Genomic DNA, 18,892 nt, shown 5'->3' with positions numbered 1-18,892 from the left:
GTAAAAGCACACACTTAGCAACTGGACCTTAGATACCGGCATTGTACATACAAACACACACATATATGCAGGTAGGCATCAATTTCCATTCCGACCTTTGTTTGTCACACGCAGCTCTGTTTCCATCCTGCTGCTGTTCAGCTTCCTACAAAGACTATGTTATTTCTCTCGCGGTTCATTATGTTACGATTACGTGATTCCACCCTGTTCGTTTCGATGCAAAGAAAGCCCAATGCAAATATGGCAGGAAAGTAATCTGTCATGTATTGTTTGCGAACTGAGAACAACAGCAGCGGTGAATACCAGTTGTGTTTGATGGATTGGTTTCCATTCTGGATATGGGATACACAAGCAAAACACTGGCAATTTCCATTCCCGTTTTTGTTTCTGTCAGAATTCTCCAGTATCCGCACACACGGTATCATAAGCATTGCAAGTCTTCGGCTGCCATTTCCTGGTCTTAATTAAATTGCAAGGAGTTCCAATCTGAACAGGCAGCTGAGCTCTTGCAAGGCTCATCTTGCTTGTGTTAATTGCCAGTGACATTTAGTTTAGAAAATTTTTTTGGGGGGGATAAAATACCTCTCCCTGCACAGATTGGCATTTTATGTAAAAATGACCCGATCCAAGGTAAAGCAGATACCAGCGGATTAAAATGCCGAAGCAATAGAGTGAGCAAGTCGTCAGTGATATAGATCAGCCCAGTTCCATGAAATGGATTTGCTTTTCCTCCATTTTCTGATTTGGCATGGTAGTCACGCACGCACGTCGAGCCCCACACATTTCCTTCCATCTCTCTCCCCCCTCCCCTTTTTTTCCTTGCAGCCCCTCTATGTAGAAGGTCTGGAGAGAGAGTCTGAGAAGGAAGAGATGTTTGCCCAACGGAGTCTAAAGCGAAGGCTTCACGAGACAGAGGCCGCCCATGCTGAGACCGTGCTGGAGCTAGAGAAGACCCGGGACATGCTCATCTTACAACACCGCATCAACCGGGACTACCAGGTGAAGCAAGGAGACTGAGTTGCCCACCTGGGAGATGGAACAAAGGGGGGAGGGTCTTTTTGGAGGACTCGGGGTGTGTGCAAACAAGCATATTCACTGTGTCCTCACCAGGGTCAAGCTCAGTGAAAACTAGTTCTGTGAGTTTGCATTAAGTTGAATGGGTACAGCGCTGATTGGCTAGCGCCCATGATGTCCTCAAGAAACTTCTCTCCACCCCACATCAGTGGAATAGTTTTGCAACTTTTACATTTTTATTTAACGGGAAAGGAATTCAGAATAGCCCAAATGTGCAAGGGCACAATTCACAAAGCATCCAAGGGAAAATGAGGAGATGCAATTTTTAGGTATAGAGAACTCCATTTTATTGGGCCTAACCTGTTCGAATGTGGATACTTTCTGGGGGGATGGCCAAATTCAGTCTTCAACAAATGTATCGATAGAATTCCTTTACTTACATTGGTGCCTTCACACATTTCCTGCAGAAACACAAGGCTTAGGAGGGGCAGGCAAGCAAAGCAGTTTTGCCACCTTATTCCCAGCCACCCACCTTATTCCCACCCTCTGCCTTTCAGCAGCTGCATGGCAGACAGAAATTCTGGATCTGATTCTTGCATGATTTATGTAGCTGTAAGGGAGCATTTGGGCACGATGCACGGTATTTTGTGAATCAATGATGTGCTTTGCCAAGCAGGAGGCTGAAGGAAGGCAGACATCCCTCACTAAAGCTGTATCAAAACGTTATAAGAAAAAACTGCTCCTTTTCCCTTATGGGGTATCCAAGAGCCCATACAGAGTCCTTAAGTAGGTTCCCTATTGGAAGGAGAAAATAAGAGAGGCCTACCAGAGAATATTGATAAGCAAGGCAGCTAGTAAGCCTGATCTTTATTCATCTGTTGCAACCAGGTGCTCACTACCACACACAGGAGGCAGGAGGGACCCAGAACAATGGTGCGCAAGCCCTTGTATAGACTTTTGAAATTGCCCATCCTGTAGCCAGAGACCACCTCCGAAACATCATACATACATCACAGGGGGCAGTCCACCACAAAAATCCTGTCTGCCAGGAAACCTGACAGTGGTCACTGATTGCCTTACCTGGGCAGCCTGGCCATTCTTTTGTGATGGTAAATGCTTTAATTCCTGAATCCAGGTCACAGGCTCACCCAATTCACATGTCCTTAAGATAGGTAAGCATAAGACAATGGAGAAGCTTTCCCATTTCCTTCCTCCTTGCAAAGAAATATTTGAGGTCAATTTGGGAGAGTCAAAATGGCTTCAGGATTGCTCTCCTGTACTATTTCAGATATACTTATGTATGTGTTTGCCTTGTAAATTTATGAACATATGATTGTTAGAATTCCTGCTCCGTGATTGCAGTCATGGGATTGTTGTCTTTCACATGACGGTATATGTTTTGACTCCACAGAGCGGGAAGTGACGGAGACAGGATGTTTGTGCTACTGTGTTCCTGACAATGATTTATATATATATGAGACCTTAGAATTCCTATAACAAAAATGTCCTCCTGTGAGCTTGCTTTCTGGGGTGGAGTTATATTGTTTTGTTACATCGCACTGTATTCTATTGTAGCTTCTCAGTTTCGTTCATTTGGTACATGTGTTTCATCGGCTATTTTTTAAGCCGCTTAAGGGACTAAGCGGTATATAAATAAATAACCTAAAGCAGCTGCAAGTGGAGGAGCAGGGAAACGAGAGTCCTCCTCATCTCTCTCCTGGCTGAGTCTTGAGGCTGACTGTCGGTACCGTACTCTCTTTGGCGGGCATGCCTTGGTTCCAGGCAGAGCTGGACGGGGTGCTGCTGCAGACGGCAAGAGAGAAGCAGGAGCACGAGGAGAAGGAGCAGCAGATGGCCCACCTTCTGGACCTGCGTGGGGCCCGCATCCGCCAACTTGAAGGTAGGCATGTGGACAGGCATACCTCCTCTCCATGCAATCTCTAGCTCCCTATCCACACCATAGATTGAAAGCACTCTTTAGATCCGCACAAGGTGGAACGTGTGCAGAGGAGGGTGAATAAGATGATCAAGGGTCTTGGAAGGAAGCCTTATGAAGGGAGTTGGGTATGTTCAGCCTGGAGAAGAGAAAGCTGGGGGTTGATACGAGAGGCACCTTCGAATACCTGCTGCAGAAGAGGGAGCAAGCTTGTTTTCTGCTGCTCCGGAGTGTAGGAATCCAACCAATGAGTTCAAATTACAAGGAGATTCCAACTAAATGTTTGAAGGAGCTGTTCAGTGGTGGAGCGGACTCCCTCGGGAGGTGGTGGGCATTCAGTGGAGGACGGATGGTCCTCTGTCAGGGATGCTTGAGTTGAGATTCCTGCATTGCTGTCAGGGACCGTGCTGAAGAGAGCTGCACTGAGGAGGAATGGTGGGAGCCTCCCCCTGCTCTTGCTCTACAGCCTGAATCTTCCCAGGAGCAGGAGGACAGTATAGATTTGGAACAGTGGTTTGCAGAGGGACATAGTTCAGAAGGCAGAAGCTGGGAAATACTGGATGGGGAACAGCTAGGAGAAGAGAGACTGGAAGAGAGAGGGTTAACAGATTCACAGTCTCTGGACAGCATTCACCTCCCTTCTCCAAAGTCACGAGAGCTCAGAAAGTGGCAGCACAGAAAGTACAGAGGGTACAAGCTCAGATTACAAAACATAGGTGTGATGTAGATTACAATAGGGACAGAAGGGGGTGCAATCCTTAACTGGGAGCACCGCCATTCTAGGAGATGTGTTCATTGTTCTCTTGCTATGATTATTAAAGTTTCTAACTGGTAAGAAGACTCCTATTACTTTGTTCTGCTTATCTACTGCCACGGGAGAGGAAGCCGATTCCCTGAAGCCTGACAATTGCAGGGGGTTGGCCTAGATGACCCTCGGGGTCCCTTCCGATTCTGTGGTTCTGTGAACAGGTCTTTGTGGCTCTGTCTTGTTTCCCCACCCTCCCACCCCACTCCAGCGCAGTTGAAGGACGTGGCCTACGGAACGAGGGCAGCCCCGTTTCCTCCTAGAGAGGGTGACCTATCCATGGAAGCAGTCCCTGACCAGGCCCCACAGCTGCGGCGCGGAGAGAACCTCTTCGAGCTGCACATCTCGGGCGCGGTGCTGTCGGCCGAGGCGCTGCGTCTGCTGGGGGACCCAGAGCCCCTCACCTTTTGCACGTACTCCTTCTACGACTTCGAGACCCACTGCACGCCAGTGGTGCGTGGCTCCCGCGCCCGCTACGGCTTCACCTCTCAGTATGTGGTGCAGGCCGAGCCGTTTTTCCTGCAATACCTGCAAGGTGCCACGTCCCGCCTCGACCTCCACCTTGCCTCGGCCGTCGAACACGCCACCCTGGCCTCCTGCTGGCTGCGCTTTGGCGAGGTGCTGGGCAGCGGGGAGAAGGTGCACGCCACGGCGGTGCTCCGCGGTAAGGATTGCGCCGCTCCAACTGTGGCAGATGTTTTGGAGTCGGAAAAGACTCAAAGAAGGGCAACCAAAATGATAAAGAGCATAAGAGCCTGCCAGATCAGCCCTGTGGCCCATATATATAGTCTGGCACCCTGTTCTCAGTGTGGCCACCAAGAGGCCCATGGGCAACCTGCAAACAGGATTTGAGCATGAAAGCAATTGCCCCCTGTAGGAATGTTCAGGGAGGCAGGAGAGGATATATTGTTTGTTAATATCCTTCCTAACATGCGCTAGCAAGTTCTATAACTTAGCAGAGTTTTACATTCCCCTTTCTAAACACACAGCGGATAACTGGCTGCAGGCTTGCTTAAGCCTCTTAATATTAGCTTCCTGGTAAGTTCCCTTATATCCCCCTTAAAAGAATAAACATGCCACAATCTTGCTTAAAGTATATAAAAGAAGTTTACAGAGGTATCTCGGGTTACAGACGCTTCAGCTTACAGACGCTTCAGGTTACAGACTCCGCTAACCCAGAAATAGTACCTCAGGTTAAGAACTTTGCTTCAGGATGAGAACAGAAATCGTGCTCCGGTGGCACAGCAGCAGCGGAAGGCCCCTTTAGCTAAAGTTGTGCTTCAGGTTAAGAACAGTTTCAGGTTAAGAACGGACCTCCGAAACGAATTAAGTACATAACCAGAGGTACCACTGTACTCACATCATCAGTTCACAGTTGGATCCTTGAAGGCAGACTTAGTTACAAAATATATACATGTGGATCTACCCCATATGGGGGGTGTTAATCCCAGTGACTGCAGACTGGCAGTCACTGCAGTTCACGCAACGAAAGGAAGATGGAAAAGAAGGAAGTAGGGGGGAGAGGGCTGCATGCCTTGTGCTTTTGTTACCTGCACAGGTAAGGTCACGCTCACCTCTAGTCACATGCAAGAGGAAGTATGTCCCAGGCCAGGAGGGAACACGAAGTTCCGACTGGCTGGACCAAACATCCCCTTGCATGTCCACTCTAGGAAAACAAGGAATGTTGTATTTGACTGCTACCTATGTATCACATCCCACATCCCATGGTTTCCAGCAACTGGTACAGTGGTACCTCAGTTTTCGAAGGTAATCCATTCTGGAAGACCATTCAATTTCCGAAACATTTGGAAACCAAGGTACAAAGGGTGGCCTGCAAATTCAATAGAGAAAATTGGGAAAAAAAACTCAGCAGAAGCCGTTCGACTTCTGAGGCGCATTAAAAAATGGAAGCATTTGCTTCCGGGTTTTCTGCGTTCGAAAACCAAAACGATCAACTTCCGAGACTTTCAGACTGTGGCAGCAAAGCCCTCTCCTCCATGAATTGGTCTAATAATTTGAATAAGGGGATGGAGTGATTCCCCTCTAAGAAAAAGTTGCAGCGTTTGGGGGGGGGGTTAGTTCAGAGACAAAGCAAGCAAGAGGTGGCATGATAGAATTTTATAAAATTGTGCATGGCATGGGTTAAGTGGATAGAGAAAAGTACCACCACCACCCCCGGCCATAACGCCAGCACTTCTGCAATGAAGCTGAATATTGGAAGATTCAGGACACATAAATTAGCATACTTTTTCACGCAGCACAAAGTTAAACGATGGACCAGAATGCAATGGTGGCCACCAATTCATAGAGGATGAGGCTATCAGCAGCTATGGCTCTATTGTCGGACTTTGACAGCACACATTCCTCTCTTGTTTTCCAAAGCAGGTTATGTTCTTACAGAACAGGGATGGAGAACCTCCTTCCCTACATCACTTAATCATCATGCTCGAGCAGCTGGTAGTCGTGGCCGAGTGGTTAAGGCGATGGACTAGAAATCCATTGGGGTCTCCCCGCGCAGGTTCGAATCCTGCCGACTACGTAATCGTGCTTTTGCTTCCGAACGAGGGAGAGTGGCTCTTGGGCTTGAATCCTGCTTCATGGTTTCCCCACATGTTCGGGGCAGCCACTGTGAGATCAGGAGGCTGGGCTAGATGGGCTTGATCCAGGAGGCTGCTCTTAAGTTCTTGGGATGTGGGGAGTCTGTTAGGGCTGGGGGCCACAGACCCCTGCTCCCTCCCTACCCAACTCCGGCAAGCTTCTGGAGGAGGGACTGACGCCTCTCTCTTGTTATTCCCCCAATCCTTACCGCAATCTCCTGCCCACACCCTGGCACCACATAACTCCAGGTTCCAACGGCGAAGATTTCGGCATCCTGGAATATTGGGCGAGGCTTCGCTTTCCGATTGAGCAGATCCTGAGACTCCACCGGCAGCGAACCAAAGCCTTGGGCTACCTGTCTGCGGGGGTCCAGCACGCCATGGTGGCCCATCAGGGCTGGAGGCAGGAAGAGGAGAAGGTGAGGACAGCAGAGCGGGGGGGAGCTGGTGTGTACATTGCCAAATAGCTCCAGTGTTCTAGTCCTCATGAGGATGGGCGAAACGGCAATTATGTAAATATTAATCTGAGATTGAGAGGAGAGGTGATAACCATCTTTAAATATCAGGTTTATTTTCTTCTACCCATCACTGAACAGCACCTTAAGCTTTGGAAAGGGGACTAAGGAAGCCATTTTAATGAACTTGTTACCAGTTCTTTGCAAGAATCCCAGGCCAAACCGAAGATCAAGGGTCTGGAAACCAAGCTTCATGAGGAATGGTTGAGGGAACTGGGCATGTTTAGCCTGGATAAGAGGAGACTGAGAGGAGATATGGTAGCCATCTTCAAATATCTCAAGGGCTGTCATAGAGAGGATGGAACGAGCTTGCTTTCTCCTGCCCTGGAGGGTAGGACTCAAACCAATGGAGATTCTGACTCAACATCAGGAAGAACTTTCTGACAGTAAGAGTTGTTTGACAGTGGAACAAACTCCCTGGGGAAGCTGTGGATTCTCCTTCTCTGGAGGCTTTTAAGCAGAGGTTGGAAGGTCATCTGCCCTGGATGCTTTAGCTGAGATTCCTGCATTGCAGGGGTTGGACTGGATGACCCCTAGGGGTCCCTCCCAACTCTACAATTCTATGATTCTAAGATGTGACGTCTGTTCCTCCATCCCCACCAAAGGCTCAAGGTGGGTAGGGGCACTGAAGAAATGAACCACAATAAGTAGATCCAAACGCATTGTGGGAGTCCTCTGAAGAGCCCCAGGCTCCCTACGTTGCTTTTTCACTCTTCCATCATCACCCTGAGACCTGAAGGAGTGTTGCCACCCCCATCGTTCTGCCCAGACACTGAGGTCCAGCACCGAGGGCCTTCTGGTGGTTCCTTCCATGCGAGAAGTAAGGTTGCAGGGAACCAGGCAGAGGGCCTTCTTGGTGGTGGCGCCCACCCTGTGGAACGCCCTCCCATCAGATGTCAAGGAAATGAACAGCTATCTGACTTTTAGAAGACTCTTGAAGGCAGTCCTGTATCGGGAAATTGTTAATGTCTGGTGTTTTATCATGTTGTTTTATCTGTTTTGAACTGCCCAGAATGGCTGGGGACAACCCAGCCAGATGGGTGGGATATGTATGTATGCATGCATGTATGTATATATAAATAAAATATTAAATTATTATTATTATTATGTATTTATTAGCCTGTCCTCTTTTTCCCCTGTAGCAGGCCCTGGGAGCAGGCTGGAACGAGGTTTGTGTGCGGATCGAAAGCTGCTCCAGCTTGCGCAGCCGCTGGTTGGGCTCTCAGCCCAGCCCCTACGCCATGTACCAGTTCTTCACCTTCCCGGACCACGACACCATCACCATCCCTTCGAGCAACAACCCCCACTTTGGGGACGCCCAGAACTTTGCTCTGCGCATCACGCCCGAGCTGCACCATTACTTGCTCCGGGACAGCCTGCAGGTTTATGTGTTCGACGATGAAGACGAGGAAGCAGGCAGCTACCTGGGAAAGGCCCAGATCCCACTGGTGCCCCTGGCACAAGGGCGTAGCATCGCAGGTGAGATGGGCATATCTCGCGGTGGTGGGATTTCTCTCGGGCTGCAGGTGCATGATACATTTAAGGCGTGTTTCAGGCACGTGACTTCCTCCCAAAGAAGCCTGGAAACTGTAGTTTTCCCCTCACAGATCTGCAATCCCCAGCACCCTTAGCAAACTGCAGGTCACATGATTCTTTGGGGGAAAGTTGTGTGCTTTAAATGAACTTTCTGTGTATGATGTGGATGCTGCCACAGTTTCTCATTTCACATAAATATTATCTCTCTATATAAATAAATAAATAAAAGTGTGGCAGTTTTTATTTATACTTTTCAAGTTTATACATTTCATTAGCTTTGCAATCAATTTAACATTTCAAAATTTGACTTCCCCATCTTTCTGCAGTTCCTTGATTTTTTTAAAAAAAATCTTCTGCATATCCAAATTCATTTAACTTGCTCATTTAATTATCTACTGTAAATATATACTCTTTTGAAACTGCATTTTATTACAATAATCCGGCTAATGTTTTTATCTGTTTACATTTTTGCAAGGAATTCCCCCCGATATAATGCATTTCTGTATGTCATTTTCACTACGATGAGCATCTTTCTAAACATTTTTTTTTTTTTGCTGTTGTAGTGGTTTTAGAGTGTTGAATTAGGACCTGGAAGACCTGTGTTCAAATCTACACTCAGCCATGAAGCTCACTGGGTGACTTGGGCCAGTCTCTATCTCTCAGCCTAATCAACCTCACAGGGTTGTTGGGAGGATAAAACAAAGAGGAAGGGAAATCATGTATGCCACCCTCAGCTCCTTAGAGGAAAGGTGGGAGGGGATTTTCAGTAGGTAAATAAATAAATCGGCTGCCTTATTGTGGAAACTGCACATTTTAAAGTCATCGGTGTCAAACCTGGGTTGCATCATCGTTCAGTGTGACAAAATCATTTCAGCTGAGACCCCAACACAAACCACCTGTGTCGACTCTTCCTCCCTCCTGCAGGAGATTTTGTCCTTATGGATCCAGCAGGGAAACCCAATGGCTCCATCTGCCTACGTCTGGAGTGGAAGCTCCTTTACATGCCCCCGGAGGACTTCCGCCATCAGGCGTCCGCCGACTGGGAGCAACAGCGGCAGTCTTTAGAGCTGCAGATCGAGGAAGAGAAAGCCGAGCTGCGAAGCCAGGTATGTAAAGTCAGTGTCAAGGGGCAGACTGGGCTGCCACGCTTTGCAGCCCCCTTGGCTGTCGCAGAGCAAGCGGGCCAGTAAACCACACAGTCCGAAGATGGAGTTAACTCTCGATTAGCAAAAACCCAGTCTCCACCGACTTGGATGAGTGTCAGGCCAAGTGAGATCAGCTGACGACATTAAAGGTCCCCACCTCCCCACAGCTGTCTGTGTCTCCTCCACTCTAGGGCTTTTCCTGTCTAAAGTCCGTTTTGGAGGCCTAATCCAGCCCCCTGGCTGGTTTAATCCATCCCCTGTGGCAGTTTATTTATTGAGGTCAAATCCTAAAGAAAGCTCAACAACTTTGGCCGGCCCTCACGCATGTTCACTTCATCAAATCTGGTCCTCTTTGAAAAAAGTTTGGGCACCCCTGTCCTAGGCAATCGGAGACTGTGTCTGTATGCACCCAGTCTCCCCTCCACTCTCTTCATGCCTCTCCTGGTTCTAGGAAATTGGGGGAGGGGAGCTTGTTGCAGAAGGAAGGGGAGACACCCATGCCTCTTCACCAACCAGGCTCATCCCTGCCTCTTAGCCTCCCTCCTCCCCTGCTTCAGATTTTCCCTCTGATTTGAATTTCCCTCTGCCATAGACTCTCCCCAGGACTCACTAAGCCCTGTTATCTCTTCAGCTTTTGACGCTTCTTCCCAGGTTTTTCCCTTTGACCACTCTTTGTCGTCCTACTACCAATCCCCTGGGTCTGAGTCGTCTTCCCTTGGGGGTTCATTAGCTGGTTCCTCCCAGCGTTCCTCTGCATCCGACTACGGCGGCTAATGATAGGTGGACCCAACTACTTCTAATTTTGTCCTCACCTGCCTCCCTGCTGAGTTCCACAAGGGCAGCACTGAGACTAAGGAAGAGCAGGCTTTATAGCCAGGGCCATAAATAGCTGGTTATAAGTCAGGCAGAGGGATCTGGCTGAGGGCAGACTAAGGTTGATGGGCCAGCACCCTAATGGATAAGATTCTGCTGCTTAAGGATCTTTGTAGCGGCCTCACCCTGGTTGGGCCATAAGTGTTCATCTGCAGGCATAGGCAAACTCCGGCCCTCCAGATGTTTGGGACTACAATTCCCATCATCCCTGACCACTGGTCCTGTTAGCTAGGGATGATGGGAATTGTAGTCCCAAACATCTGAAGGACCTGAGTTTGCCTATGCCTGATACAGCAAGGAAGAGGCTGTGTCAAGGCTTGAGGCTGCACCACCCAAGTGGAAAGACCCTTACAATCTCTCAGTTCCTTTTAACAAAACAAACTTATGAAAAGGCTTCCCGCCGTCCTCTCTACTTCTGCCATTCAGGCTTTGCATGTCATTTATCGTGTCAGGATGGCCGAGCGGTCTAAGGCGCTGCATTCAAGCCGCAGTCTCCTCTGGAGGCGTGGGTTCGAATCCCACTCCTGGCAAATAGTTGTTTGTTTTCAAATTTTCCACACGTACAAGAAAAAAGGAAAAACGTCAAAAATTAAAGATGAGCTTATCTTACATTGTATATTCTTAGACTGGCATAATCATTACAGTGTACATAATAAAATTGTTGTGAAATCTAAGATACGGTAACTATATAAATACAAATATGTAAATATGATAACATTACCAAGCATAAACGAAAAAAGATAGGGAGAGAGAGAAAAGATGAAAGGAAAAAAGAGAAAGAGAAAGAGAAAAGAAAGAAAAAAAGAAAACAGCAAAACCGAAAAACTATTAAAAAATAAAAGGGCTAGAAATCTACTGGGGTTTCCCTGAGTGCTGGCTTCTCTCTCTCTTTTTTAACAAAAAAAGAGACAATAATTACAGATCTCTTGTGTGTCGTTGTTGCAGTAGATGAGTGGAAAGGAGCAGTAAGCATTAAAATCAGATGAATATTTTAAGTAAAACAACTCTCTGATATGGCCCCTCCACAAAAGCCAGGATGGGCAGATGGAGATCATGAACTCTTTGAGATAAGTATATATGAAAGTTAAGAATGGAAACCAGAGGGTGCCAGATGGCTTAGTTATAGACTCTTCTTCTTTGGCGATCACTCATAGCTGAGTAAGATTGTCTTCCATAAACACAGTTTTAACAATGAGTCCGTAAGTGACTGTGGAGGCCAATTCTGGATCCACATGTCCTTCCACAGTGGGGACATTGTTTTCCAGGCGGGAGGTGGGGGTTATAGACTGGTCCCTCACTTCTGGTTTCTCTTATGCCCGTTCAGGTCTCACGAGAAAGTGGTAGTGAGCGTCTGCCTTCCAGTCTCCAAAGGAAAAAGCCACGTCTCTGTATGTCCGAGGCGGAGAAACGCATTCAGAAACATGCCAAGCCAGAAAATGGAGCCATCCAGCAGGTGAGAGATGAAGACTTTGGCCCCGAGTGCACTATATATTTAAAGCGCTCTTATACCACTTCAAACAGCCATGGCTTTCTCCCAAAGGATTCTGGGAGCTGTTGTTTGCTAAGGGCACTGAAAATTCTTGTTGTTGTTTAGTTGTGTCTGACTCTTTGTGACCCCCCTGGACCAGAACACGCCAGGCACTTCTGTCTTCCACTGCCTCCCGCAGTTTGGTCAAACTCATGTTAGTAGCTTCGAGAACACTGTCCAACCATCTTGTCCTCTGTCGTCCCCTTCTCCTTGTGCCCTCAATCTTTCCCATCATCAGGGTCTTTTCCAGGCAGTCTTCTCTTCTCATGAGGTGGCCAAAGTATTGGAGCCTCAGCTTCAGGATCTGTCCTTCCAGTGAGCACTCAAGGCTGATTTCCTTCAGAATGGATAGGTTTGATCTTCTTGCAGTCCATGGGACTCTCAAGAGTCTCCTCCAGCACCATAATTCAAAAGCATCAATTCTTCGGCGATCAGCCTTCTTTATGGTCCAGCTCTCACTTCCATACATCACTACTGGGAAAACCATAGCTTTAACTATACGGACCTTTTTTGGCAAGGTGATGTCTCTGCTTTTTAAGATGCTGCCTAGGTTTGTCATTGCTTTTCTCCCAAGAAGCAGGCATCTTTCAATTTCATGACTGCTGTCACCATCTGCAGTGATCATTGAGCCCAAGAAAGTAAAATCTCTCATTGCCTCCATTTCATCCCCTTCTATTTGCCAGGAGGTGATGGGACCAGTGGCCATGATCTTAAGTTTTTTTTGATGTTGAGCTTCAGACCATATTTTGCACTCTCCTCTTTCACGCTCAATAAAAGGTTCTTTAATTCCTCCTCACTTTCTGCCATCAAAGTTGTGTCATCTGCATATCTGAGGTTGTTGATATTTCTTCCAGCAATCGTAATTCCGGCTTGGGATTCATTCAGTCCAGCCTTTCGCATGATGAATTCTGCATATAAGTTAAATAAGCAGGGAGACAATATACAGCCTTGCCGTACTCCTTTCCCAATTTTGAACCAGTCAGTTGTTCCATATCCAGTTCTAACTGTAGCTTCTTGTCCCACATAGAGATTTCTCAGGAGACAGATAAGGTGATCAGGCACTCCCATTTCTTTAAGAACTTGCTATAGTTTGCTGTGGTCAACACAGTCAAAGGCTTTTGCGTAGTCAGTGAAGCAGAAGGAGATGTTTTTCTGGAACTCTCCAGCTTTTTCCATAATCCAGTGCATGTTTGCAATTTGGTCTCTGGTTCCTCTGCCCCTTCGAAATCCAGCTTGCACTTCTGGGAGTTCTCGGTCCACATACTGCTTAAGCCTGCCTTGTAGAATTTTAAGTATAACCTTGCTAGCGTGTGAAATGAGCGCAATTGTGCGGTAGTTGGAGCATTCTTTGGCATTGCCCTTCCCCTCTTCCTCTTGGGGCGCTACAATGCCCAGAGTAGTTTTAAAAATCAATCCCCCTTCCCTTTGCTGATGGTCACGTGTATAGCTTTGTTGTTTTTATAGTTTTTTGATGTGCATGGTGCTTAAAGTGCAAGAGAACAAGTCCCTTGCCCTTGCAATCCATAAGGTCTCATACACACTTCCACATTTAGAAGAAGCTAAATTATGGAGAATGTTCAGACCCTCCATATGAAAGCAGATTTGTATACTTGCTTATTTAACACCAGTGTTTCTGTTAGAAGTCAGAGGAGAGAAGCCCTGTTGCTGTGCTGTTCTCAGACCCTGACCTCGGTGGGGTTTGTGTCTGCACAGGTGGCTCTGGAAGGAGTACGAGAGGAAGCGGAGCACAAGGCAGCAGCAGCGGAAGAAGAGATGACAACCGCAAGTCGCCAGGAATCGGAAGGGAAATCAAGCCCACCGGCTGAAGCAGCCGTGCTGAGTGACAATGGTACTTTCACGGAAAGCTTACAATCAGTAGCTCTCCACTTGCTGCTGGACTCCAACTCCCATCAGCACCAGCCGGCATGGCCCAATGGTCAGGGATGATGGGAGATGGAGTCTAGTAACAGCTGGAAGACGCAACATTGGCTCTTTCTGTTATGGGTGATGTCAGGCTACTGTTGCCCCTGGAGCAATGAAACGAAATACGAGGTGCGACCAGAAAGTTCGGTGAATGGTCACAGAAATCAGACAGGGAGAAATATTCAAACATACAATTGGCATCGGTAACCCACAAAATGCTCACAGTTGTGTACAGAGATGAAGCTGCAACTTGACAGACAGTGTATGAGTGGTTTAAGTGTTTCCGCGAAGGGTGGCAAACCATCAAAGGTGACCCTCGGTCTGGCAGACCGTCAATGAGCAGAACGGCGGCAAATGTTGACAGAGTTTGTGAGTTATTGCTGCGGGATCAGCGTTTGTCCGTCCAAATGATGGTGGAAGAATTGCATATTCCCTGTGAAATCGTTACTGAGGGTACTGAATTGTCCTGCCCTCCATTTTCTCCCAATCTGGCCCCACCGGGTTTCTTTCTTTTTCCGAAACTGAAATCTGCACTGAAAGGGCACAGATTTTCCAACATTTCACATGTCCAAGCTGCTGTGACGAGGGAACTGAAAGCAGTACGAAAAGAGGACTTCTCCAGAAGTTTCCAACAGTTCTCTGAATATTGTCAACAGTGCCTTGTATCAGAGGGGGCCCACTTTGAAGGCCTGCAAGGCATGTATGTTCAAATATTTCTTGCTGTCTGATTTCTGTGACCATTCACCGAACTTTCCGGTCACACCTTGTAAATATTAGAACCAAGCCTAAGATCAGTTGTGGCATAAGCTTTCCTGGACTAGGTCTCGTTTTGCCACATCGCGGGGCAGTGAGATTGCAACAGGAGTGGGGGGGAAATAAGGAGGCTGTCTCTTATGTAGCTGTCTCTCGAATCTTGCCTCTAGCCTCAGAGAGACCAGATACTTCCAGTGAAGCCCAGACCACAGAGAGTGATGAAGTGGTGGTGCAATCATCTGGACTCCAGGAGTCTCTGGGACCGGTGGGTACTGGATTTTCTAACATAGTAGGGCGTGTGTTGAAAACATTGACCAAATACAAATTGAGGTGGGCGTATTCAATGCTGTATGTAGTACATGGGTCACGATGTGCCAAGGGGGTCTTCCCTGGGCCCCACAGGGTCTCATGCCAACTGCTGGAATGAGGCGTGACGGAAGTCTTATTTCACCAATAGATAATACATTTTTTTTTACACCTTAATTACAGTGCGGGAGGGACGCGGGTGGCGCTGTGGGTTAAACCACAGAGCCTAGGACTTGCCGATCAGAAGGTCGGCGGTTCAAATCCCCGCGACGGAGTGAGCTCCCGTTGCTCGGTCCCTGTTCCTGCCAACCTAGCAGTTCAAAAGCACATCAAAGTACAAGTAGATAAATAGGTGCCGCTCCGGCGGGAGGGTAAACGGCGTTTCCGTGCGCTGCTCTGGTTCACCAGAAGCGGCTTAGTCATGCTGGCCACATGACCTGGAATCTGTACGCCGGCTCCCTCGACCAATAAAGCGAGATGAGCGCCGCAACCCCAGAGTCGGCCATGACTGGACCTAATGGTCAGGGGTCCCTTTACCTTTACCTTTACCGTGTGGGAACGATTACATTTTGACATTGGGTGATAGGTAGGTGGAGTCACACATCTGATAAACATGGCCATGTGGGTGTAAATATATGGATCTGACCCACCCGCCTTCCTGATCCAGTTCCCCATCTCTCTCTTCTCAGTGAGCATCATTCTACTCAACTGATTAGCCTCTTGGTAAGCAAACGTTTTTGCAAAGATTTTATTCCATTCCTATTCCTCTCCCACCTTGACCGGCAGCCTTCAGACAGGATCCGGGTGGAGGTCATCTCCCTGAGCCTGCACGCAGACAGCCCACCCATTGCTGACGAGAACATCCAGCAGCTGTACGTGGAGTATCGCTTCCCTGGCCTGCTGCTGGAGGAAACCGAGACCCCCTTCTCTTTGCGGAAGCCCCAAGGAAACCAGGAAATCTACTTCCACTTCAGCAAAGGTGAGGAGGCGTGTGTCTGGTTTCCTGGCTGGTTTCCCTGATCAAGGGAAAGAGAAACTCATAAACTTGTAAGAGCTGGCATAGTCTACAAGGCTCTCTGCTATATTGCCAAACCTATATGCCTCTAAGCCAGGGGTGAGGAATTTCAAGCCTGGGGGCCAAATGCAACCCCGCAAGCCACATCTCTCGCTGGCTCTGACTTCACAACTCTCCTTGAGTATTTTTGCCTGGCTGGAATATGCCCTTGAACTCCCAGGCCTCTGATCTGCTGGGCTGGAGTTGAGAGAGAAGTGTGCAACTCCTGTAGCAAATGTGGAAAAATCACACCTGTTGCTCCACCCACTTTTGTATGTAGCCCCGCCCAGGAGTGAATGTTGCCCTCGGGCAGAGAAAGGGTCTATACCAGTGTTTCCCAAACCTGGGCCTCCAGCTGTTTTTGGACTACAACTCCCATCATCCCTAGCCAGCAGGACCAGTGGTCAGGGAAGATGGGGATTGTAGTCCAAACACAGCTGTAGACCCAAGTTTGGGAAACACTCACCTAGTAGCGTGGAACATTTTACAAAAGACCATTGAGGGCCACACTCCATCCAAGATGAACTCTTGGGGGCCACATTATTATTATTAAATTTGTATTCCACCCTATACCCATAGATCTTAGGGGGGTTCACATCGCACAGCAGCCCCCATTTCTTCTCCCACCCCCACCACATGAAATTCAGCTGCCCTATCCTTCTCTAGGTCCTACCACCTGTTTATATCAGAACCTAGTTCCCTCTACTGCTTTCGGATACAATGCTCAATAGCACCATCTAGTGTGCATCTGAAGGGCTCCATGCTAATTTATGCACTACCCTTACTCCCAAGAGTGGGGTGCACAATTCCCTTCCACCACCAAAACCTACCCAATTTTATCCCCACCGTAAAAACGACCCCGTGAGGTGTGTTAGACTGCAAAAGAGACCTGCAGAAGGCTACTTTTCTGTGGCCGTTTTAGAACTCTCCTCCCAGCCCACCCCAGATGCAGCCATTATCCCATGCCAGGTCTCACCAACAAAACCACTCTAAGCTGCCTCCCCAGATTCAAAGGCCAGCATCTCCTATCTTCATTTCCATTCTTGCAGATGGCTACACCATTGCACTACTTACGGGGATGGGGCAAGAGTCAGCTAGAATGTGTTATAAGCCACTGGCCGCCCTCCTAAATTTCTCCCCCTAGACCAGTTTGAGGAACCCATGTTCCACAAGGCCTGTTTCCCAGGCATAAGGCATGGGATGAAGAATTTTAAACCACAGAGCCTAGGACTTGCCAATCAGAAGGTCGGCGGTTCGAATCCCCGCAACAGGGTGAGGTCCCATTGCTCGGTCCCTGCTCCCGCCAACCTAGCAGTTTGAAAGCACATCAAAGTGCAAGTAGATAAATAGGTACCACTCTGGCGGGAAGGTAAACGGCGTTTCCGTGCGCTGCTCTGGTTTTCCAGAAGCGGCTTAGTCATGCTGGCCACATGACCCGGAAGCTGTCCGCCTGCTCCCTCAGCCAATAAAGCGAGATGAGCGCCGCAACCCCAGAGTCGGCCACGACTGGACCTAATGGTCAGTGGTCCTTTATAGCAAAGGACTAATTCCACTGTGGACCTCTCGTTCTGGAGAAGGCGTATTTTAGTATCGACAGCATGGTTTTTGTCGAACGCGTCTGCTTTTATCTGTCTCCCTGCACTCAACATGCCAAGTGCTGTATCAGAGAGCAGCAGCGGCTCCAGTAAATGTCTTCTTGAATCTTCTACTGCAGTGATCAAAGTGGACCCAGACCTAAAGAGCCTTCAGAGGCAGCTGCTCTTTTCTATGTTGGAGGCAGAGGAGCCCCAGCATAATCGGTTAGTATCGTGTTTCCCGTCCCCTGAAACCGCAGGCGAAAAAAGAATGAATGATCCCAGTGCCTGTATTCATGGAGCCCTCTTCCTTGACATAGGCTGCAATTTGCAGTGGTGAGCGAACCACTGCCAGGGACCGGAGGAGAATGCGAAGACGTCGGCTTTGCCTACTTGGACTTGCGGGAGATTCTTCTGACAGGTAGCGATTTGCTGGAGCGAGAACTTGAAGGTAAGAAGCTGGCGACTCGTGACAAAACTGAAGCGGTGTCAGAAGTAGCCTTCAGAGCCCTTCCAAGTGATGTCAGACTACAACTCCCATCAGCACTAGCCACGGATGCTGGGAGTTGCATCCCGACATCTGGAGAGCACCAGGTTTGGGGAAGGCTGGTCTACAACTATGCCAGCTTGCTATGCCACTTGTTCTGGACCCGCCATTTCAAACCAGCCCTAATAGCTGTAATGACAATCTCCTTTGGTTGCTGCATTTTATCGACAGTGGATTGTGCAATATTTAAAAACCATCATTTGCAAATCTCCAAATGGGTCCGAACTTCAATGTCTAAAACTCCTGGTAGAGGACAAGGATCTAGAGATCACGCTAAGGGTGGCCAAATTCTGTGCGACTGCCATAAAACTTAGGGAACAAGCTGTTCTACCAAAATTATTAAGGTTTTAAATGACAATTTAAAGTGATCAAGATTTAATATACAGTGGTACCTCGGGTTAAGTACTTAATTCGTTCCAGAGGTCCGTTCTTAACCTAAAACTGTTCTTAACCTGAAGCACCACTTTAGCTAATGGGGCCTCCCGCTGCTGCCGCACTGCCAGAGCATGATTTCTGTTCTCATCCTGAAGCAAAGTTCTTTACCCAAGGTACTATTTCTGGGTTAGCGGAGTCTGTAACCTGAAGCGTCTGTAACCTGAAGCGTCTGTAACCCGAGGTACCACTGTATATTTTTAACTGCCGCTATATCTGTATTATCTCTGTTATACCCAATTGGAATTCAATGTATTCCTGTTGTGTTTTATGATTTTCCTGATATTGTAAGTGAGCCGGAACAGGTCTGTGACCGTAATAATAAAATTCAAATTCACCAGCATTTGCAGGTTC

At 48.0% G+C, this 18,892-nt stretch overlaps 1 protein-coding gene across 2 annotated transcripts in view; it reads left to right on the top strand.

Annotated features, from left to right (window-relative positions):
* RPGRIP1 (RPGR interacting protein 1) overlaps positions 1 to 18,892 on the top strand; it is a 40,290-nt gene that overhangs the window by 21,016 nt on the left and 382 nt on the right. For both annotated transcript variants that reach the window (XM_083581359.1, XM_083581360.1), the window contains 12 exons: positions 826 to 999; positions 2,797 to 2,914; positions 3,967 to 4,419; positions 6,602 to 6,771; positions 8,013 to 8,346; positions 9,328 to 9,509; positions 11,746 to 11,874; positions 13,663 to 13,798; positions 14,796 to 14,890; positions 15,718 to 15,910; positions 17,700 to 17,784; positions 17,880 to 18,010. In XM_083581359.1, the coding sequence (XP_083437485.1) occupies positions 826 to 999; positions 2,797 to 2,914; positions 3,967 to 4,419; positions 6,602 to 6,771; positions 8,013 to 8,346; positions 9,328 to 9,509; positions 11,746 to 11,874; positions 13,663 to 13,798; positions 14,796 to 14,890; positions 15,718 to 15,910; positions 17,700 to 17,784; positions 17,880 to 18,010 (2,200 nt within the window). The remainder of the gene's footprint in view (positions 1 to 825; positions 1,000 to 2,796; positions 2,915 to 3,966; positions 4,420 to 6,601; positions 6,772 to 8,012; positions 8,347 to 9,327; positions 9,510 to 11,745; positions 11,875 to 13,662; positions 13,799 to 14,795; positions 14,891 to 15,717; positions 15,911 to 17,699; positions 17,785 to 17,879; positions 18,011 to 18,892) is intronic.

This window comes from Podarcis filfolensis (genome assembly GCF_964270895.1).
Source record: "Podarcis filfolensis genome assembly, chromosome: 13".
Classification (NCBI taxonomy): Eukaryota; Metazoa; Chordata; class Lepidosauria; order Squamata; family Lacertidae; genus Podarcis; species Podarcis filfolensis.
Note: the sequence above shows the minus strand (reverse complement) of the source record. Positions and strands in the feature narration are given on the sequence as shown.